This window comes from Eptatretus burgeri, chromosome 14, assembly GCF_056783735.1.
Source record: "Eptatretus burgeri isolate ZD-2024b chromosome 14, Ebu_testis_v1, whole genome shotgun sequence".
NCBI classification, from domain to species: Eukaryota; Metazoa; Chordata; class Myxini; order Myxiniformes; family Myxinidae; genus Eptatretus; species Eptatretus burgeri.
This window is the reverse complement of record NC_140974.1, coordinates 74979286-75002862: the sequence shown is the minus strand read 5'-3', so window position 1 is coordinate 75002862 and position 23577 is coordinate 74979286. Positions and strand designations below refer to the sequence as shown.

The 23577-nt window shown below is 46.4% G+C and overlaps 1 protein-coding gene across 1 annotated transcript in view; it reads right to left on the bottom strand.

The window, feature by feature from the left end:
- The window catches only part of EXOSC2 (exosome component 2), a 58757-nt gene that overhangs the window by 16971 nt on the left and 18209 nt on the right, over positions 1-23577 (bottom strand). The window contains exons 4-6 of the mRNA XM_085855711.1: positions 9571-9616; positions 9383-9472; positions 7275-7340 (exon numbers count right to left, since the gene is read on the bottom strand). Coding sequence (XP_085711837.1) covers positions 7275-7340; positions 9383-9472; positions 9571-9616 — 202 coding nt within the window. The remainder of the gene's footprint in view (positions 1-7274; positions 7341-9382; positions 9473-9570; positions 9617-23577) is intronic.

Here is a 23577-nt window from a genome sequence, read left to right as displayed (position 1 = left end):
GTGTGTGGCACCAGTCTATTAAGTAAACCCATATAAGTGCTTTACATTGCTTTATTCGGTTTTAGCTCTGCGTTGCTTTTATTGTTTTGACTGTTATATATGCATTCTTGCTATAACTATAAATACGTGCTTGTCTGAGTGTGAATTAAAAGTGCTTGTCAAATTGTTTCCCGTTTCGATGCGTCCTTTCCTTCGTTTGAAAGTTCCATCTTGCATCACGTAAGGGATTGGTAGTGGGTTGAAACACCCGATAAGTAAAACTGAACCGTCGAGGTCGGCGATAACTCCGCTCGGTTATCCCTTTAGCACGGAACGAGCCGCTTAAGCGGTTCGTGTCCGAAGTCGACCTGCGGCGTGGTACAACTCCTCGGTACGCTACCTGCACGGGTACTTAGGTATATCGACATTCGGCGATTCACCCTATTTTGCGTGGGTGGAATGCGGACTGGGTTGTGGTGAGGTTAAACCCCCACCTGTGACTGGCTCCTGGCAGTAGTTCCAGGAGGGTCACGACTGAAATGTCCGTTCCCGTGGGCGACGCGTCGCGATTTGAGTTACGTGGCCGATCGCACGCCGGGCGGGCGAAATTCGTAACAATATCTCTTTCTTGTAAACAAACATCATACACTTTTCTTACTCATTTTCACTCCTAACTTTACATTCTCTATCTTTTATTTCTCGTTATTTAAGGCCTGGCCTCAATGAGGATATGACCAATCGGCGATCGCTAATTGCTTGCCAAGCCAGCAGTTTCTCATCAACCGTTTCAATGGAGTGCTTGCTCGAGTGCTTCAGCCACTTGGCGAGTGCTATGTACAAGCTACTTGGTTGCTCGTTTCCAAGTCATGGCCGAACACAGCAAAAGTATTCGCACTGTCATTGAATATATTGATTGACTTGAACAAAGTTCAAGCCCTACACGTTTGCGTTTAGGCACTACTCGTCTGCATTCAGCACCGCGTTGTCATGCGGTGGCTCACTCGCTGAAAATGTGCAATTTAATTTAGATGTTTTCTCTTAGTTATATCATCTTTCCTTATACGACCCACTCGTCACTGAGAGATATATTTAAAAAAATTGTTTTTTTTGTTTTCCTTGTCGAGGCTCATATGAGAGCCAACACACAACGCACATCAAGGGGTGGGGGGGGGCATGAGACAAGAGGGGAGGGAGTGGGAAAGACAAAACAGTGTGGAGCAGAGACATTACGAGATCTGTGGAAGGGAGCGGGATGGGACGGGGAACATGGGGAATAGCAGATGGACATTACAGGGACTTTCAGGAAGGACAGAGAGAATTTTAAGGAGATGGGCTTGGGTGGATTATCTGGGGTAGAAAAGATCGAGGATTTGGATGGGGGATGATAAGAGGTGGTGGTGAACAGCTGTTTTGAAGGCCTGGAGGGAAGAATGGGAATGAATAGAGTGATGGAGTTTATTCCAAAGGCGGGAAAAAAAGAGGAATGAAAGAGTGAAGGTGAGCAGTGATTCGTGATTTTGGTAGTTTTACCAGAAGGGGGTTGTTGGCGGATCTTGAGCGCCCTGCAGAAATGTGGTGGGGACAAATCGCAGAGAGAGCAGGGGGGGGCGAGGCTGGAGAGGAGATGGTAGAAAACAGAAAGACCACTGACCAACCTGCGGTGATTGAGTAAGAGGCCCAAAGACTCAGCCTCATTGCGGGAGATGCCAATGATCCGAAATGCCTTGGTTTCTACAGCGTGAAGCCGAGAAAGGTGGGAGGCAGGAGCACCAGCCCAGAGGGGAGAGCAGTACTCCATCAGGCTGCAGACAAAAGCTTTGTAAGTGGTCAGGAGCTCAGGTGGGCCGAGGAAGGACTTTGCACGACGGAGGATTCCCAGTCGGCGACTGGCTTTGGAGGCGAGGATTGAAATGTGGCTTTCCCAGGAAAGGTCATGGCAGATAGTGAGACCCAGAAGCTTGAAAGAAAGGACTTCTTCCAGAGGATTGTTGAGAAAGTGAATGGGGGGAGGGGGGATTCTAAGTGGTCCTTTCAAAGAGACATAGTGAGAGTGTGAGATTTGTCCGGATTGAAAGACATGTTCCACGTGTTGGGCCAGTTTGTGATTTTATCCAGATGAGCAGTGAGCGAAGAAGCTGCTGCTTGCCGGTCTGAGGGATGACAGATGGTACGGCAGAGGGTGGAGTCATCAGCAAAGAGATGTAGAGGATTTTCCAGAGAGTCGGAGAGATCATTGATGAAAACCAGAAAAAGAACAGGGCCCAGAATGCTACCTTGAGGAACTCCAGCCTGGACAGGAAGAGGGGATGAAATAACTCCATTTAGGGCCACACGGTGACTGCAACAGGAGAGGAAGTTTGCGAGCCATGAGTGGAGATGGCCTTGGATATCATAGGAAGAGAGTTTGGTGAGCAGGGCAGGATGCCAGACTGTATCAAAAGCATGTGATATGTCCAGGGACACGGCTCGCATTTCCTGTCTGGCATTGAGGGCTTCCATCCATTGTTGGGAGAGCAGAAGCAGCATATCCAGGGTAGAGTGACCTGGTCTGAAACCAAATTGATGATCAGAAATCAAGCCATTGGAGGAAAGGAAGGATTTGATGTCTGAAGCGATGATGGATTCCATAACCTTGCTGATGATTGGGAGAAGACTGATTGGTCTGTAGTTGCAGGGATCTGTTTTTGCACCTTTTTCTGCAGGGCAGTGATGTTTGCTGATTTCCAAGCAGATGGCAGACGACCTTGAGCAAATGAAAGGGTGACTAGAACAGAGAGAGGGTGAGCAAGCAGAAGAGCAGGCTTTGAGGACACGTGGGCTGATGCCGTCTGGACCGGTTGCAGAATCTGAGTCGAGGTTTGACAGCAAGCTCTCTACCTTGTCAGGAGAAAAGGACACAGAGTCCAGGGACAGTTGGGTGTGACTGGTTAAGGTGGGGAGAGAAAGTGATGGGTTTTGGACACAAGATTTAGCTGCAAACACCGAGTTTAAGCATTCAGCTTTTTCACGTGAGGTATCAGCAGTGCAGCCATTTGAGGTAAGGGAGGGGATGGAGGGGGAACATACACCAGAAACAGATTTGATTCGATGCCACCAGGATTTTGAGGAGGGAGAGAGGTTTGAGAGTTCAGACTTGAGATGAGAAAGATGTTGTTTTCTGGCTCTCCTGAGGGTAGGTACACACTTGTTCCGAGCTTTATGGAAGGAACTGAGATTGCCCTCAGTTGGGTTTGCTTTCCACGAGGCAAAGGCAAGTTGTTTCAGGACAACTGCCTCACCACAACCTTCAGTGAACCAAGGGCGGGAGGAAGGGGTAGGACAACTGAAGACAAGAGGGGATAAATCTGTGCATGAGGGAGAGCAAGGTTCTTTGAAAGAATTCCCAGGATGAGTTGATGTTGGAGAAAGTAGCAATAGGAGACCAGTCTATAAGTTTGAGGGCTGCTTGGAGACCCTGCCAGTCGGCTTGAGTGAAATGCCAGCCTCGACGGAGGTGAGGTGGTTCTCTGATAATAGCCAGAGAGATGTCCACTTTGACAAGGACGTGGTCAGAAGAACCAATTGGAGCAGAGGAAGAGCAGCAGATATTGTCAGGGAAATTTGTCAAAATCAGATCCAGAAGAGATGGAGTATCCGGTATTGGTTGAATTGGTTGAGACCCGGGTAGGGAAATTGACCACTTGAGTCAGTTCCAATGAGTCGCAGAAAGCTTTTGCTGAAGTGCCATGACAGGTGAGACAGGTACCCACACCTAGCCAACTGGCATGATGACAATTGAAGTCTCCACATATGAGGAAGAGAGAGTCTGAATGAGAAGAGAGAAGTTGGTCCTTGTTTTCAGATAGTGAGTTGTAGATGGAGTCATCACTGTTAGGTGGACGGTACAGTACACATATAAACATGAGGTGGGCGTGGAGTGGAATCCGTAGCCAGAGGTATTCCTGGGGGTGTGGGGGAGTGAGGGCAGTGCATGGAGAGTGAGCAATAGAGTGGTTGATGAAGAGAGAAACTCCTCCACCAGGACGAGGCTCAGGTCTGTCATACCGGAGGAGGGAGTAACCAGGGAGAGATACTTGGGAGTCAGACACGTCTTGGGGGAGGAAAGTTTCTGTTCGGCAGATTATGTCTGGTTTGTCAGTGGCAACCTGTATGGAAAGATCTGAAAGGTTTGAGCGAAGGCCCTGGATATTTGAGGTCCATACTTTTAATGAAGAGGTAAGGGAGGAGGCTTTGGGTGCAGGGGGTGGGGAGGGAGGGGGAGGGAAGGAGAGGGGGCGAGGGGGGGGAGGTAAGGAGGGTTGTTGAAAGAGTGTGGGGGATTGCAGAATCACTCGGGGAGGGGGCCGAATGAGGAGGAGAAAAGGCTCTGTGGTGCTGGGGGAGAGGGGGAAGAAGGCAGTTGAGGATTTGAGGAGGTGGAGTGAAGAGATGGAGGTGAGAGGGCAGTGGAAGGAGGCAGCTTTGTGGATGGGAGGGGGGCAACTTTGGCAAGGATAAGCGACGGGATGAATGGTGGGAGAAAGGTGAGGGGGGGTTTGAGAGAGGTGAGAGGGAGGCTTGGAGGGAGAAGAGGGAGAAGAGGGGGATGGTTGCTTTGAGAGTGAGGGGTGAGAGGAGCGAGTTGGCACTGAAGTTAGAAAAAAAGAATGGTTGATGGAAAGTGAACATTCATAGCAAACTGGGGTTTTTTTTAAAGTTTTCGGTCAGTTATGCGATTAAACTCTCGAATTGAGAGCAGTCTGTTTAAATAGCAGAAGAGCAGTGCATTATGATCCAGTAAAGAGAACCATATGTGTGAAAGAGGAAGATGAAGCATTATAAGAGATCGTTTCTTTTATTATTATTTTTATTATAAATGTTTGAGAGAGTTTTCAACAGATTACGTCATGGAAGTGTTGTTAAAAAAATAAAAATAAAAAAAAACGAGGAAGAAGAGGAGGAAGAAGAAGAAAAATCTGAGAAAGGTCACGTTTTAAAAAAAAAATTATTTTTCATTTAAGAGAAGAAATAGAGTGATTAGTTGGGAGGGATGGGGGACATTAAGAAAGTGGGAAAGATAGAAATTGAAGATAATGGGGAGAAAAAACAAATCAACACGATCGTACAGAAGGCAAAAAAAAACAAAAGAAACCTCCCCCCACCCCCCCCCCCCTCTGTTAAGGGGAACAAAGGGTAGGCCTCAAGCCTCAAGGATAGGCCTCAAGCACCCAGTAAGACAAGTTCGATGAAATCTCACAAAATAGCACGATTTTTGAAACAAAACTGAACAAGGAACACACAGTAACATGTTGGAGAGAAAATAAACAGTTAAAACAGGACAGATAACGACTGGAACTTAACTTTGAGATCATCAGCAGGGAGCCCCGAAGGAGACCTGCCAACGCTCCAAACCCAGAACCGGAAGTGAAAAACAATCAAAAAAATTCTTAAATTTTTTTTTTTTAAAGATACACATTAAAAAATTTCAACGTTTCGTTTTTAAAGTTTCTTCAACCGTTTTGTTGGAGTGCTTAAGCCACTTGGCAAGTGCTCTTCAAGCTTCAATCTCTACACGTTTACATGGCGATACTGTGGGGCAGTTCTCCATCTCCCGAGTTAGGAAGGCAAAATAAATTAGATTACAATGAATGAAAAAAAAAGTTTTCAGTTGTTGCAAAGCAATTAATCGCCACATAACGGCAGGCCGCGAGGTATGCATGCTCGCTCTAAGTTGTCTATCCTCGGTTTGAATCCCGACCCAGCTATAAACTGTCATCCCGGTGTTTCACAGGCAGGGTAATATATCAGTATGTGTGCAGTCTCTCTGTGGACATTAAACTGGCCATCACATCTGCTGAAATCCTCTCCTCACTCTCTTTGTGACCCCCGTCTCCCCTTCCTCCTCTCTCCCATCCCTCCACTCTACCCTCCTCCTCACCCCTCACCCTCTGTTCAGGGGGCTGTTAAGGACTGACAATTGAATTTAAAACGGATTCCCCATTGTGTAGCATGTACGAATCAGATTCGGAGTGAGCCGACCGGAGGGGTGCAAAAGTCGCTGCATGTGTGAGCATGCATGCACGCAGGCAGGCCTTTGCCAGGTAGATAGTGTGGGGTTTAAATGCTCCCACCGGTTTTATGTAGAACCCGGCAGCTAAAAAGAAAATGTTGCTGTTTGGGCACGTTTTATCGCCTTTCCGTTCCCCTCCCCTCACGCTGCCTTCCCTCCCTTCATTTTTATCTCCTCCCAAAGCCCCTCCTCCTCTTCACCTCCCATGGACATTTCTGGGAGGTTTCTGCGTGCTGTATTAACATGCTGTTTTGACATACCCCATTTTGTTCAATCCTGCACTAACCCCCCACTCTCTTTTCCACAAGTCCCACTGCCAAAGCAAGTCGAGAAACCCTCCCCCCTTTAAATTCCCCTACCAATCGCAAGTACAGAACCCCTTCCCCTCATGCTTACATCCATCCAAACACATCCCCCTCCCCCTCCACCTCCATGCTCCCACCCCCTCCCTCCCAGGGTGTATAGCGATTTGCTGAGGCATTGCTCTCCACACCCACCACCCTACCTCACTCTTCCCTCTTCTTCACCCCTTAACTCCACCACCTCTCCCTCTTTCTCACCCCTCCCCCTCCCCACCAGTATTCTCACAAGTGAAGCAACAGGTTGTATTTGCTTGCAGTCAATAAAGGAACCAGATAAGTCCTTGTTAATGAAAATAATTCCTTGCAGGATATCTAATGACAACAAAAAAAGCAACAGCAATAGAAAAGAAACACCAACAATTTCAAAGAATAGAGGGCACCCCCACCCTCTGGGAGAGAGTACCCGTGTTGGCCCACCACACATGGATGGCCACTTCGTGTCCGGCGAGTCAAAGAAACGTAAAATGTTCAAGGATAGCACTGCGATATAGTAATCACAAGGATGAGTCATGAGGTGAGGAAAGCGTGTGATAAAGATGCCACACCGTAATCACCAAGATTATAACCACCACTGTGGGAGGTGAGGAAAGTGTATGATAAGGACGCCACATCGTAGTATTGTAATCACTGCTGTGAGAGGTGAGGTAACATGAGGTGAGGAAAGCGTGTGATAAGGATGCCATGCCATGACCAATCGACGAGTGAATATTGTCGACATTGATCCAGCCACACAACCTCTATTTATCGTCGATTTGTTTCCAAAACAACTGCTCAAAACACCATTTCTTACCCCCTTCTCTCAAAGAAAATCATCCCTCAGAGGAATGGCAACCTGAGTGCCCCGAGACAGAAATACAGGTGCAGCATCAGGCAAGGAAGGATACACTGATAAGGTCACCTTCCTTCAAATAGTCCCGCATGGCGAGCTCATCCTCTGCAGAGCGACGACGCTGAAAAAGAAATGGGAGCATGTTCTTGGATCTTGCATTGAATATGTATTATGGTAAAATTACAAAGTTTGACTATACGGTTGGCCTCGCAGTTATATATTGGAGACAGTGCCAGGTTGCTAAAGGTAAAGCAAATTGGGTATTAGGTTGTATTCGGAGGATCATTTATGAATCAAAAGAGGTGGTGTTAACGTTGTCCAGGAATTTAGTGAGGGCCACATCTAGAATATTGTGTGTAGTTTTGGTCACCACAACTCAGGAAGGGCATATATGCCATAGAGAGGGTTCAGTGCAGGGTTACTAGATTGATTCCGGGCCTAGATCGACTCAGCTATGAGGAGCGGCTGAAGGAGACAGGGCTTTATACACTAGAAAGGAGGTGGTTACGAGGAGATATGATAGAGATGTTTAAGATAATGAAAGGTAGAGATAAAATAAGTGAAGATGAATTATTCAACAGAGTAGACGGTGATAGGACCAGGGACCATAGGCTGAGAGTAAAGAAGAGGAGAGTTAAGACGGTAGTAAGGTAGGGGACTCACTCAAGAGAGTAGTTAACGCATGGAATGGTCTCCCTGGAAAGGTAGGGGCAGCAGAAACAGGAGATTAGTTTAAATTGGAATTAGATAGGTACCTGGAAGTTATAGAGATAGAGGGGAATGGGGATGTTGATAGGACTTTCGGTATAGTTTGACCATTGATGGGTGATTGTGTGTGTGTGTGTGTACGGAGTGCTGTTGGTGGGGCTCCGTCAAGGGGTGTTGTGTGGTTGATGTGTGTTTTTTAACCAAGCCCATGACCACCTCCCCCCCCCCGCCCCCCTGGAAGAAGGAAAAAAAATGTGTGCAAAAGAAAATACAAAAACTTTTAAATATATCATAATAAAATAAAATAAAAAACACTTCAAAAATTAATAATCTTTACTATAATTCACTGTCTGTCTGTCTGTCTGTTCCCAGGTACCGCAAAAACGGCTGAACCGATCGCAACCATTTTTTGGGTGTGTAATTCTGGGACCCCTTGGAGTAAAATAGGCATTAACATGACCCCCTTGATGGCTCCCGTATTTTTCCAGTAATAATAAATACATTTTGTATTTTCTTCTTTGGATTTTGTGTTGTTAAATGTATGCGGTGTTGATGTCACGCTGGCATGATGGGCTGAATGGCCTCCACCTGTGTCTGATTTCCTTGTATAGTCCTTGTAATGTTAAAATGGCTATAAATGAATCATGACTTTAAAATTAGCTCAAGGTAAAAAAAAATTAGGTGACCACCTATACTTTATATTCTTATTATTAATGCAAAATCTCATTCCAAAAGTCCCAACCAGCTTTGAGTTACAGCTCAGAAATCGATACAGTTTGGAAATGTGGAGTGTTGAGAGTGCAGAAAGATAAAAAAAAATTTAAATGGTGGTTTTGGTATGTCCTGGGGGTCAAACAAAACTCTGAAGTACCATTAACAATTGGGTGCGCCAATTGTAGAAACAAACCCCACAATACCAACAAAACCTTCCTATATGCTATCGGGGGAGGCTTACCTAGAACGGCATTTGGCAGAGCGCATACCTCCACCATGGTGAACAGTTTACGTTCTGGATCCCACCGAGAAGTCGGATCTGCATCCGGACCTGAACCAAAATCGAATCGGCTTGTTCTTGTTTACCTACCCATCTCATCCACCAAGTTTCATCCGAATCCGTCCACAACCTTTTGTAATATCATCGTACCTCCTGTTTTTGGTTCCATATCTCAATGGTAAGGATATTAAAAAATACATTAAAAAGATTTTAAAAATCTTGAAACATTAAAAAAAAAAAATCTGTATCTGGATCCGGGCATTAACCAAAATCGAATCAATTGGTCCTCATCACACACCCAACCTATCGACCAAGTTTCATGCGAATCGGTCCATAACCATTTTAGATATCCTGCTCACAGAGAGACAAGCAAACAGACAGGGGTGAAAATATAACAACCATCCACCTTTGGTGGCAGAAGTAATAACCAATTCTTGACAATGCACCCTTGGCACACTCACAAGCTCTCCACCAGGCAGGTTCACAGAAGACAAAAGCAAGACCGAGTCAAGCCGTGACTCTGTATCCACCTTCCATCGTTTCTGTTGTACCTAAAAGACACACAAGATACTTTTATCAACATGCTACATGCTACATGCTACACCTTATCATAAAAAAAAACTTTCAAAATCTTGTACTTCCAACATACCTCAGTGATTCTGCCTATGACCACATCTCCAATTTCTCCATTATATCTAGTTATAGGAAAAAGGGAAAGAAAGAACACATGTTTAACATACAACATTTAGATGAAGAAAGTGAAGTTCTCGACTCAATGTGAAGCATGTTGAGCAATGGCCCTCTTGTGTACATGGTGCAATGCAGTTACAAGTAGTCTCTTCCGCCAGCACTACCGTCATTCCTACTGACACCACCCCGTGCAAGCATCATGTGTGGGAAAGGTTTGATTTCTCTCCTGTCTCAGTACATGAGCCCTAAGTTATATCGTGCCAGTCGTCGAGATTACGATTGATTATATACACTATATATGGAGAATTCTCATTTCTTGGACAATTGTTTCTTTTTATTCTCACCTCTTTTCTTTAATAAACCCAGTTTCCTTTTACTGCTACCCAAGTGTCATTCTGGTGTGCAGTCCGGAATTGGGAATGATGCTTAGCACTTCAGATTTGGACTTGAAGTGGCTATTGCTGTAAAGCAACAGCCCTTCAAAGGAAAATAAAAAAAATAGTAAAGAGGTGGTGCAGCAAATAAACATTGTTGTGGAGCACGCAGTGGATCTGTCTTCCCTGTATAGTTAATAGAAGAGGGTTAATAGTCCTCCCTCCCCAACTCCTGGTGGTCCGATGTTTCACCCCCATGGCAGAGACGGGAAGTTTCACGGATGAAATGAAAGCCGAGCAGGCAGAAATGAAGACCGACCTTGCGGACACGCGGGAGAAAATGGCAGCTGTAATAAAAACCAATCGGACCAAGTAGGACAGAATGGGAGAGAAGCTAGCAGGACAAATGGCGGCCGACAAAGCCAGAGTGGGAGAAAGGATTAGGGCCACGATAAAAAATGTAAGGGCTGCCTGTAGAGTAACAAGAGAGGAGATAATTAGGATAACTAGAACGGCACTCTATGGAGCGCATATACCTCCACTAGGCTGAACAGTTTATGTTCTGTGTCCCACTAATAGGCTGGATCTGCCACTGGACCTTAACCAAAATCTAGTTGGCTTGATCTTGTTTTCTTTTTTCTTTTTCTATGCATCGTCAAGGCTCTTGGAAGAGCTAGTACAATGAACGGATAAATACGTAACAGGACAAAATAAACAGTAGAGTGAAAGGGGGACACCAACAGTGAAGTTAAAGGACAAGACAAAGGGAGACTTGGACAAACGATGAGTGTGGGGAGGAATGAGGGAAGGAAAGGACTCATGGGGTGGACACAATTGAGACAAAAGGAAACTCTCAGGAAAAGAAAAACTGGACATTTGTAAGGAGGGGTGATTGGGATGGGTGGTTAACGGGTGATGGGTGATTGGGATGGGTGGAAGTTAACGAGGGCAGAAAACATGCTTTTGGATTGGGGATGACATGAGATAGTGGTGAAGAGCTGTCTTGATGACTTGGAGGAAAGAATGAGATTGAAGAGAATGTGGAAGTTGGTTCCACCGGTGGGGGGGAAAAAAAGAGAAATTAATGAGTTGAGGTGAGCAGTGATTCTGGATTTCGGTATTTTCACGACAAGAAGCTTAATGGTGGACCGTATGCACCCTGCAAAAGCCTGAGAGGGGTGGGGTGAAACAAACCACCAAAAGAGCAAAGGGTGCAAGACCAGAAACGAGGCGGTAGAAGATAGAGACCATAGACCTGTCTGTGATGGGAAAGTAATCGGGCTGTTGACTCAGCATCATTGCAGGGAAATTCCAATGATCTTCAAGGACTTGGTTTACACGGTGTCAAGCTGAGGAAGGTGTGAGGCAGGGAAGCAAGTCCAGAAGGGAGAGCAGTACTCCAAAGCTGAATGAAAGCCTTGTAGGTGGATAGGAGTTCAGGTGCTCCCAGGAAGGACTTTGTAAGATGGAGGCTGCCCAGTCAGCAACAGACTTTAAGGGGCAACTTTGAAACGTGGTTTGTCCAAGAGAGATCATCGATGATGGCGAGACCCAGAAGTTTGGGTGACTGAATTTCCTCAAGAGCATTGTTCAGAAAGTAAATGGGAGACAGAGAGACAGAGGCAGAGAGAAAGAGACAGAGAGAAAGAGAGACAGAGAGAGATAGACAGACAGAGACAGACAGTCTGCAAAAGGCTAAGGTGAAGGGTACGGTGGTAGAAGAGGCAGCGGATGAAAGTTATAAGGTAGCCAAGAAGGCTGCAAAGAAAGAGGTAGCAAAGGCGCAGGAGGCCTATAGGAAAATGTTCGGAGAACGCTTGGATTCGGAAGAGGGTCAGAGAGCGGTATTCAGGATTGCAAAGCAGATAGCGAGAGAGAGAGGTTTGATGTGACGGGGGTGAGTTGCTTGAAGGATGAAGTGGGACAAATTGCTGTGGACTTGGATGGAATTAAAGGAAGATGGAAGAGATATATGGAAGGGCTGTTGAATGTACAAAATGAATGGGATTGCAACATAGTCACCCAGTTTTAGGACCAGCAGATAATCTATAACTATAACTGAGAAGGAAGTTGAGGAATCTATAAGAGCAATGAAGAGTAGAACAGCAGGAGGGCCGACGGGAGTCGTGGGAGATATGTTGAAGGCAGTGGGAAGTTTGGGTGTGAAGAGAATGACAGAGATCTGTAATCTGGTGGTGAAAGAAGGCCGCATTCCAGTGGATTGGGAACTGAGTACCCTCGTCCCTCTGTACAAGGGGAAAGGTGACCCCCTGGACTGTGGCTCCTATAGAGCAATAAATTATTGGAGCATGGAATGAAGGTATTGGAAAGGGTGTTGGAGAAGAGGATAAGGAAGAAGGTAAAGATTGACGAAATGCAGTTTGGATTTATGCCACGAAGAGGAACGACGGATGTGATTTTTATTGCAAGGCAGTTGCAGGAGAAGTACATGGAGAAGAGGAAGAAGTTGTTCTGTGGGTTTGTTGATCTGGAGAAGGAATTTGAGAGGGTTCCACGTGAAGTAATGACATGGGCATTGAGGAAGTTAGGAGTGGAGGAATGGTTGATCAGAGTAGTGATGGCCATGTACGAGAGAGCACGCACAGCTGTAAGGACGAAGGACGGGAACAGTGGTGAGTTTGAGGTGAGGGTGGGAGTGCACCAGGGGTCGGTACCAAGTCCACTTCTATTTGTAGTTGTGATGGAGGTGCTGGCTCGAGGGGTAAAGAGGGTTTACCGTGGGAGCTGCTGTTTGCAGATAATCTGGTGTTGATTGCAGAGAGTATGGATGGACTGAAGGAGAAGATGAACAAGTGGAAGGAATGTATGGAGGCAAAAGGTTTGAAGGTGGATATCGGAAAGACGAAGGTGATGGCAAGTGGTAAAGCATGTGGTGAGTTGGAAAGGACTGGGAAGTGGCCGTGTGCTGTGTGCAGGAAGGGTGTCGGAGTGAACTCCATTCAGTATACAATGTGTGCTGAATGGGATCATCAAAAATGTAGTGGGGTGAGGGTCATTAACCAGTGTGGCAGCTACATTCAAGTGTAAGGTGTGCATCAAGGGAGCAGCAGATGAAGGAATTGTTGAGTTGGATCTTGGAGATGGCATGAAGTTGGAAGGTGTGAAAACATTTTGCTATCTCGGAGACATGCTGAATGGAGAAGGTGGATCAGACTCTTCGACGGTTGCTAGAGTGAGATGTGCATGGAAGAAGTTTCGGGAACTGAGTGGTGTGCTGACGAAGAGGGGAGTGTCGTTGAAGCTGAAGGGAACGGTGTATGCAACATGTGAGGAGTACAATGATTTCTGGAAGTGAGACATGGGTACTGAACATGGAGCAGCAACAAAGGCTGGAAAGGGTGGAAATGCGAATGGTTCGGTGGATGTGCGGAGTATCGTTGAGAGAGAGGAAGACAAATTATGACTTGTGGAAGATGATGGGAATAGAGACTGTAATGGATGTTGTGAAGAGAAACGGGTTGAGATGGTTGGGTCATGTGTTGAGGAAGGATGAAAGTGACTGGGTGAGAGGAGTGTTGGAAATGAGTGTAGTAGGAAGTAGAGGATGGGGAAGACCGAAAAAAAACTTGGCTGAAGGTGGTGGAAGAAGAAATGTGGGCAAGGGGATTAAGAAGGGGAGATGCAGAAAATAGGGTGAAGTGGAGAAGATTGTCATGGGGCCCACAAGGCTAACCCCCACTTCAGCAGGGAAAATGGCCTTTAAATGCTTGTTGTTGTTGCATTACGTCATTGATGGGTGCTAAAGGAAGGGAGTACTCAGTTTTTTCTCCTTTTGTTACTTGGCAAAAAAAAAAAAAAAAAATTGACAAGTATGTTGATCGGGTGTGTGTGTGCGTGTGCGTGTGTGTTTTGTCCGCTCGCCTCCAGCCCAAACCGCTCAACCGATCGTTCTGAAATTTTCAGAGATTAATGACACCGACCCTGCGACAGTCACGCATTGAAGTTTCGGAAAATTCGGTCGACCAAAAAGGTCTAGGATAGGCCAATAAGCCAATTTGAGCCAAATTTTCGAAAATCCTCAAATTTTATCCGATTGACTTGAAATTTGAACAGAATTTGCATATCATGTCAATGAATTCAACCACCTATTACATTTGAGGTTATCATAGGTCAAAAGGTCAACGTAGGTCATAAGGTCAACCCAAAATAGGTCAAATTTTAAATTGTTTCTAAAATCCTCAATTTTCATCCGATGACTTGAAATTTGAAGAGTATTTCCATGTTAGGTCGCTGAATTCCACCAATTAATTTTAAGGTCAAAAGGTCAACACAGGCCTAATTTCTAAAATTGATAGATTGGGCCAAAAACTAAATGTATAACTATATCTCAAAAAGTTGTGGACAAGTTATGACAAAACAAGGTGGATGGGTTGAATAGGTGACAAGAACAAGCGGATTGGATTTTGGTTCAGATCCAGCTCATCAGTGGGAAACAAAACGTGAACTGTTCCACCTGGCAGAGGTGTGCGCTCTACCGAGTGCCATTCAACTTTGTGCTGTTTTGCCTAGTTGTCACTTCAAGAGTGATTTTTCATTTGTGTGTATATTTCCTTGTTTTCCTTCTTTCTTGTTTGTCCAGGCGATATCTCAGTCATCCTTTGAGTTAGGTAGCTGAAATTTGGGGACAAAGGTGAACAAGTGATTTGGCTATAAAGCGTATTTTTGATTTCTCGATTAATTATCCATTTTTCGATGAATTACTCAATTTTCACAAAGTGACAGATTCGGATGGAACAGTTGTGGTTTTGGTACGCTATTAACCAATTGATTGAGAAATTAATTATTTTACGATTATTATTTATATATTTTAATTATGCAATAAAATCAATCAATTATTGTACACCCCAAATCCGTCTCCATGTCCTGCAAGGCGAGTAAGTATCATTTGTACACATTCACATCAGAAGTGCACCGCTCCATCCCAATTCCACCTTCATGTGCTGCACGGCAGCATCGCCGGGTGCTGAAGGTGCCCCGGGAATGTCACGCACTGGAGGATTTGTTCTACTATTTATTTTGCATGGGGAAGGTGTACTTTGAATGTACCTCTACTTGTTTTGTTTTTTTTGGTATACATCGTTAAGGCTCGTATAAGAGCCAACAGACAGAACATATACCAAGGGGAGCAGGAGAAATGAGGGGTGGGAGAGGGAAGCACAAAAGAGTGGGGAACAGAGACATGAGGAGATCGATGGAATAGGCGGGGTACACGGGGAGAGGGATGGGGCGAGGTACACGGGGTAAACAAAATGGACACTACAGGGAATTTCGGGAAGGAAAACGGAATTTGAAGGAGGTGCGTTTGGGGTGGGTTAACAGGGGAAGAAAAGATCATGGTTTTAGATGGGGGGGGGTAGATATGAGATGGTGGTGAACAGCTGTTTTGAAGGCCTGGAGGGAGGAGTGGGATTGAAGAGAGTGTGGGAGTTTGTACCAGAGGAGGGAAAGAAAGAGGAATGAAAGAGTGAACATGAGCAGTGATTCTTGATTTTGACAATTTCACCAGAAGGGGGTTGCTGGTGGACCTTGAGCGCCTTGCGGAAATATGGGGGGGGGGGGGGGACGACAGATCACAAAAAGAGCAGGAGGTCAACTTCATCGTGGGAGATACCAATGATCTGCATAAAGGATTAGCTCACCATAGGTGGCATACCTTTTGAATTTGTTGTGGACATGCTCACCTATCGTCCTCTCTTTGAATGGCAAAAGAGTGAGAAAGTCCTCCTTTCTTGTTGAGTCTTTGAATGCCATGCGGATGAAAACAATAAGCTGAGCTGTATCCGTAATGTCCATCAATTCATCAAACTGCAGAGAGAAATATTCAGTCTTATAAGTCTTGGTATATTTGCTGAGACACGTCCTCTGACAATGATGCCACCCTTCTGGCTACTGTTGAAGTGCCAAGTGGAATGCCCTTCATGGCTGTTGTAATTTGATCTATTTTTAAAGACTTTGAGCAAGGCGTCAACAGCAACCGTCATCGTCTCATTGATAACTTCTCCATCGGTGAATGGTTTCTTACGTTTCGCCAGCAGGTGGCGAATGTGAAAAGACGGATCTGTGCTAGCTTGTCTTTAGCCATAGGTCTGGAAAAGAGGGACTGTTGAGCTTTCAAAATTCCCTTTAACTCCCCAACTTTCTTCGTCCGAATTATGCTGTATAAAGGAAAGTTTTCTTGAAATTTTGCATGCATTGTCTTGTGATGCCGTTCCAAATTACCTCTTTTACTCAAAGCTACACTCTGATGACAAGTGAGACAGATGCTCGTCTTTGATATTCATAAAAAGAAAATCACTTTCCAATTCCTATTTAAAATTGTAGGTTTTTGCCCTCTTCTTGGACGGCCATGGCTTCTCAGAAATTAATCTTCGATACAAGAAAAAATGAAAATGAAAAGCCCAGCTTATTCCATGTCTTGGTGGTTTGACAACAGACAATGAGCAACTGACGATGGCTGTGGCAGTATTGTGACTGCGTCGTCGACAGATATATAATTGGTTGGTTTCAATGCAAATAATTTCTGATTTGGCTGTGCACCGACATTTAGCTCTTTTGTTAAACTCTCCAGCGGCTTGCATTTGCGACCCATGGCCACCACAGTTTTAAATACAACCACCATACAGAAACTCAGCTTTAAAAAAAATTAAAAATTGGTATACAATATCGAGGCTCGTATAAGAGCTAACACACAGAACATACAACAAAGGGAGCAGGAGAGAAGAGGGGCGGGAGAGGGAATCACAAAACAGTGGGCAACAGAGATAGGAGATCTGTGGAAAAGAGAGGGATGGGCAGGGTACACGGGGTAAACAAGATGGACACTCCAGGGACTTTCAGGAAGGAAAGAAAGCAAGGAATTTGAAGGAGGTGGGTTTGGAGTGGATTAACAGTGAGAGACCCAGTGAGAGACCCAAAGACTGTGGTGAGACAGTGAGAGAGTGAGAGACCCAAAGACTGCAGTGAGAGAGTGAGAGACCCAAAGACTGCAGTGAGAGAGTGAGAGACCCAAAGACTGCAGTGAGACAGTGAGAGAGTGAGAGACCCAAAGACTGCAGTGAGAGAGTGAGAGACCCAAAGACTGCGGTAAGACGGTGAGAGACCCAAAGACTGCGGTGAGATAGTGAGAGACCCAAAGATTGCGGTAAGACGGTGAGAGACCCAAATATTGCAGTGAGAGAGTGAGAGACCCAAAGACTGCGGTAAGACGGTGAGAGACCCAAAGACTGCGGTGAGAGAGTGAGAGACCCAAAGACTGCGATGACAGGGTGAGAGACCCAAAGACTGCGGTAAGACAGTGAGAGACCCAAAGACTGCGGTGAGAGAGTGAGAGACCCAAAGACTGCGGTGAGACAGTGAGAGACCGAAGGACTGTGGTAAGACAGTAAGAAACCCAAAGACTGCGGTGAGAGAGTGAGACCCAAAGACTGCGGTGAGAGAGTGAGACCCAAAGACTCAGCTTCATCGTGGGATCCATAACAATGATCCGAAAATCCTTGGTTTCCACAACGTGAAGCCGAGAAAGGTGAGAGGCGGGAGCACCAGCCCAGAGAGGAGAGCAGCACTCCATCAGGCTGCCGATGAAAGCTTTCTATGTGGTCAGGAGCTCAGGTGTGTCAAGGAAAAAGTGTCAATGAGCTTTCCTTTCTCAGTCTCGATATTTAAAGAGCAGGATTTGGGTCGCTGATGACATCGCGTGATTCGAAGGTTGTAAGTGCATTAATAATCGTTGGGCAATTATTTTCTTACATTTGAAACTCAAAATATGCTAAAATTAACTTTTAGGTCACAACTTTTGTCAGTGATCGAAAAACAGTCCGGAAGTTACCGAAGATGCTATGACGTCACGTTCTCCAAAAACTTCGTGAACATTTGGAAACAGCGTGTAAACAATGGCAAGATGCGAATCAGAGAGTGATTTCAGCGGCGATGAAATTGAGTGTTTTCATTCCGATATTGCCGAGGACGAGTCGGAGGATGATGGGAATTTATACTATGGAGTTTCTGGCCCTCAGCCATATAAATTTGAGCCATTCGCATGTGCCAGAAAACGGCCTATTTCTTGTACAAGTGGCAGGACTGACTGCTCGGCAGTTCACACTGACAGACTCCACCAGACAGCTGATTGGTTTGTAGATTTTCATTTTCTTGTTCAATGCATAAAATAATGTAAAGTTTGATTCTTTTGTGACTTGATATAATAATTTTTTTTAACCCTCTAGTAGCCGGGTGTTGGCTCAGTGGTTAGGGTGGTGGCTTGGGATCCTAGGGTCCTGAGTTCAAGCCCCGTCAGCCACTGAATTAATACACCAGGGGGTTGACTCAGCCTGTCATCCTTCCAAGGTCAGCGAAATGAGTACCAGTTCCAGTGTGTGTACTGGTAGAGGGGCACTGCATCAGCGACACAGTCGCGCTTCCAAGAAATGATAGCTACCCCGGCAGCTAAGCTGCCATACGCAAGAAGAAGACCAGTTGCGATGCAGTTTTAGGATTTCCATCCGTTTCCCATTTAATGTTCGCATCATAACCCTGTATTGCTGTGGTGTCATCAACTCCTTTTCTCGTTCAGTCATGCTTCAAGAAACGATAGCACCCGGCAGCTAAGCTGCCACATGGCCACCACCAACCCTCTAGTCACTCAAGAGTCAGAAATAGAATGACTCAATAATGGACCCAAATATATTGTACACCGTAGTCTTGGCGTTGAAGTCTTTCTGATAGCTGAGCTTGACCCCAGCGAAAGTGAACAGTTAGAACAAACCCCAACTTTCAAGAGAGAGAAAAAGAGAGAAAGAGACGCAGAGAGAGACGCAGAGAGAGAGAGAGAGAGAGAGAGAGAGAGAGAGAGACGCAGAGAGAGAGAGAGAGAGAGAGAGAGAGAGAGTCGCAGAGAGAGAGAGAGAGAGAGAAAGAGAGAAAGAGACACAGAGAGAGACAGGGAGAGAGAGAGAGAGAGAGAGAGAGAGAGAGAGAGAGGCAGAGAGAGAGAGAGAGAGAGAGAGAGAGAGAGACGCAGAGAGAGACAGAGAGAGAGAGAGAGACAGAGAGAGACAGAGAGAGAGAGAGAGAGAGAGAGAGAGAGAGAGAGAGAGAGAGAGAGAGAGAGAGAGAGAGAGAGAGAGAGAGAGAGAGAGAGAGAGAGAGAGAGAGAGAGAGAGAGAGAGAGAGAGAGAGAGAGAGAGAGAGAGAGAGAGAGAGAGAGAGAGAGAGAGAGAGAGAGAGAGAGAGAGAGAGAGAGAGAGAGAGAGAGAGAGAGAGAGAGAGAGAGAGAGAGAGAGAGAGAGAGAGAGAGAGAGAGAGAGAGAGAGAGAGAGAGAGAGAGAGAGAGAGAGAGAGAGAGAGAGAGAGAGAGAGAGAGAGAGAGAGAGAGAGAGAGAGAGAGAGAGAGAGAGAGAGAGAGAGAGAGAGAGAGAGAGAGAGAGAGAGAGAGAGAGAGAGAGAGAGAGAGAGAGAGAGAGAGAGAGAGAGAGAGAGAGAGAGAGAGAGAGAGAGAGAGAGAGAGAGAGAGAGAGAGAGAGAGAGAGAGAGAGAGAGAGAGAGAGAGAGAGAGAGAGAGAGAGAGAGAGAGAGAGAGAGAGAGAGAGAGAGAGAGAGAGAGAGAGAGAGAGAGAGAGAGAGAGAGAGAGAGAGAGAGAGAGAGAGAGAGAGAGAGAGAGAGAGAGAGAGAGAGAGAGAGAGAGAGAGAGAGAGAGAGAGAGAGAGAGAGAGAGAGAGAGAGAGAGAGAGAGAGAGAGAGAGAGAGAGAGAGAGAGAGAGAGAGAGAGAGAGAGAGAGAGAGAGAGAGAGAGAGAGAGAGAGAGAGAGAGAGAGAGAGAGAGAGAGAGAGAGAGAGAGAGAGAGAGAGAGAGAGAGAGAGAGAGAGAGAGAGAGAGAGAGAGAGAGAGAGAGAGAGAGAGAGAGAGAGAGAGAGAGAGAGAGAGAGAGAGAGAGAGAGAGAGAGAGAGAGAGAGAGAGAGAGAGAGAGAGAGAGAGAGAGAGAGAGAGAGAGAGAGAGAGAGAGAGAGAGAGAGAGAGAGAGAGAGAGAGAGAGAGAGAGAGAGAGAGAGAGAGAGAGAGAGAGAGAGAGAGAGAGAGAGAGAGAGAGAGAGAGAGAGAGAGAGAGAGAGAGAGAGAGAGAGAGAGAGAGAGAGAGAGAGAGAGAGAGAGAGAGAGAGAGAGAGAGAGAGAGAGAGAGAGAGAGAGAGAGAGAGAGAGAGAGAGAGAGAGAGAGAGAGAGAGAGAGAGAGAGAGAGAGAGAGAGAGAGAGAGAGAGAGAGAGAGAGAGAGAGAGAGAGAGAGAGAGAGAGAGAGAGAGAGAGAGAGAGAGAGAGAGAGAGAGAGAGAGAGAGAGAGAGAGAGAGAGAGAGAGAGAGAGAGAGAGAGAGAGAGAGAGAGAGAGAGAGAGAGAGAGAGAGAGAGAGAGAGAGAGAGAGAGAGAGAGAGAGAGAGAGAGAGAGAGAGAGAGAGAGAGAGAGAGAGAGAGAGAGAGAGAGAGAGAGAGAGAGAGAGAGAGAGAGAGAGAGAGAGAGAGAGAGAGAGAGAGAGAGAGAGAGAGAGAGAGAGAGAGAGAGAGAGAGAGAGAGAGAGAGAGAGAGAGAGAGAGAGAGAGAGAGAGAGAGAGAGAGAGAGAGAGAGAGAGAGAGAGAGAGAGAGAGAGAGAGAGAGAGAGAGAGAGAGAGAGAGAGAGAGAGAGAGAGAGAGAGAGAGAGAGAGAGAGAGAGAGAGAGAGAGAGAGACGCAGAGAGAGAGAGAGAGAGAGACGCAGAGACAGAGAGAGAGAGAGAGAGAGAGAGAGAGAGAGAGAGAGAGAGAGAGAGAGAGAGAGAGAGAGAGAGAGAGAGAGAGAGAGAGAGAGAGAGAGAGAGAGAGAGAGAGAGAGAGAGAGAGAGAGAGAGAGAGAGAGAGAGAGAGAGAGAGAGAGAGAGAGAGAGAGAGAGAGAGAGAGAGAGAGAGAGAGAGAGAGAGAGAGAGAGAGAGAGAGAGAGAGAGAGAGAGAGAGAGAGAGAGAGAGAGAGAGAGAGAGAGAGAGAGAGAGAGAGAGAGAGAGAGAGAGAGAGAGAGAGAGAGAGAGAGAGAGAGAGAGAGAGAGAGAGAGAGAGAGAGAGAGAGAGAGAGAGAGAGAGAGAGAGAGAGAGAGAGAGAGAGAGAGAGAGAGAGAGAGAGAGAGAGAGAGAGAGAGAGAGAGAGAGAGAGAGAGAGAGAGAGAGAGAGAGAGAGAGAGAGAGAGAGAGAGAGAGAGAGAGAGAGAGAGAGAGAGAGAGAGAGAGAGAGAGAGAGAGAGAGAGAGAGAGAGAGAGAGAGAGAGAGAGAGAGAGAGAGAGAGAGAGAGAGAGAGAGAGAGAGAGAGAGAGAGAGAGAGAGAGAGAGAGAGAGAGAGAGAGAGAGAGAGAGAGAGAGAGAGAGAGAGAGAGAGAGAGAGAGAGAGAGAGAGAGAGAGAGAGAGAGAGAGAGAGAGAGAGAGAGAGAGAGAGAGAGAGAGAGAGAGAGAGAGAGAGAGAGAGAGAGAGAGAGAGAGAGAGAGAGAGAGAGAGAGAGAGAGAGAGAGAGAGAGAGAGAGAGAGAGAGAGAGAGAGAGAGAGAGAGAGAGAGAGAGAGAGAGAGAGAGAGAGAGAGAGAGAGAGAGAGAGAGAGAGAGAGAGAGAGAGAGAGAGAGAGAGAGAGAGAGAGAGAGAGAGAGAGAGAGAGAGAGAGAGAGAGAGAGAGAGAGAGAGAGAGAGAGAGAGAGAGAGAGAGAGAGAGAGAGAGAGAGAGAGAGAGAGAGAGAGAGAGAGAGAGAGAGAGAGAGAGAGAGAGAGAGAGAGAGAGAGAGAGAGAGAGAGAGAGAGAGAGAGAGAGAGAGAGAGAGAGAGAGAGAGAGAGAGAGAGAGAGAGAGAGAGAGAGAGAGAGAGAGAGAGAGAGAGAGAGAGAGAGAGAGAGAGAGAGAGAGAGAGAGAGAGAGAGAGAGAGAGAGAGAGAGAGAGAGAGAGAGAGAGAGAGAGAGAGAGAGAGAGAGAGAGAGAGAGAGAGAGAGAGAGAGAGAGAGAGAGAGAGAGAGAGAGAGAGAGAGAGAGAGAGAGAGAGAGAGAGAGAGAGAGAGAGAGAGAGAGAGAGAGAGAGAGAGAGAGAGAGAGAGAGAGAGAGAGAGAGAGAGAGAGAGAGAGAGAGAGAGAGAGAGAGAGAGAGAGAGAGAGAGAGAGAGAGAGAGAGAGAGAGAGAGAGAGAGAGAGAGAGAGAGAGAGAGAGAGAGAGAGAGAGAGAGAGAGAGAGAGAGAGAGAGAGAGAGAGAGAGAGAGAGAGAGAGAGAGAGAGAGAGAGAGAGAGAGAGAGAGAGAGAGAGAGAGAGAGAGAGAGAGAGAGAGAGAGAGAGAGAGAGAGAGAGAGAGAGAGAGAGAGAGAGAGAGAGAGAGAGAGAGAGAGAGAGAGAGAGAGAGAGAGAGAGAGAGAGAGAGAGAGAGAGAGAGAGAGAGAGAGAGAGAGAGAGAGAGAGAGAGAGAGAGAGAGAGAGAGAGAGAGAGAGAGAGAGAGAGAGAGAGAGAGAGAGAGAGAGAGAGAGAGAGAGAGAGAGAGAGAGAGAGAGAGAGAGAGAGAGAGAGAGAGAGAGAGAGAGAGAGAGAGAGAGAGAGAGAGAGAGAGAGAGAGAGAGAGAGAGAGAGAGAGAGAGAGAGAGAGAGAGAGAGAGAGAGAGAGAGAGAGAGAGAGAGAGAGAGAGAGAGAGAGAGAGAGAGAGAGAGAGAGAGAGAGAGAGAGAGAGAGACGCAGAGAGAGAGAGAGAGAGAGAGAGAGAGAGAGAGAGAGAGAGAGAGAGAGAGAGAGAGAGAGAGAGAGAGAGAGAGAGAGAGAGAGAGAGAGAGAGAGAGAGAGAGAGAGAGAGAGAGAGAGAGAGAGAGAGAGAGAGAGAGAGAGAGAGAGAGAGAGAGAGAGAGAGAGAGAGAGAGAGAGAGAGAGAGACGAGAGAGAGAGAGAGAGAGAGAGAGAGAGAGAGAGAGAGAGAGAGAGAGAGAGAGAGAGAGAGAGAGAGAGAGAGAGACGCAGAGAGAGAGAGAGAGAGAGAGAGAGAGAGAGAGAGAGAGAGAGAGAGAGAGAGAGAGAGAGAGAGAGAGAGAGAGAGAGAGAGAGAGAGAGAGAGAGAGAGAGAGAGAGAGAGAGAGAGAGAGAGAGAGAGAGAGAGAGAGAGAGAGAGAGAGAGAGAGAGAGAGAGAGAGAGAGAGAGAGAGAGAGAGAGAGAGAGAGAGAGAGAGAGAGAGAGAGAGAGAGAGAGAGAGAGAGAGAGAGAGAGAGAGAGAGAGAGAGAGAGAGAGAGAGAGAGAGAGAGAGAGAGAGAGAGAGAGAGAGAGAGAGAGAGAGAGAGAGAGAGAGAGAGAGAGAGAGAGAGAGAGAGAGAGAGAGAGAGAGAGAGAGAGAGAGAGAGAGAGAGAGAGAGAGAGAGAGAGAGAGAGAGAGAGAGAGAGAGAGAGAGAGAGAGAGAGAGAGAGAGAGAGAGAGAGAGAGAGAGAGAGAGAGAGAGAGAGAGAGAGAGAGAGAGAGAGAGAGAGAGAGAGAGAGAGAGAGAGACGCAGAGAGAGAGAGAGAGAGAGAGAGAGAGAGAGAGAGAGAGAGAGAGAGAGAGAGAGAGAGA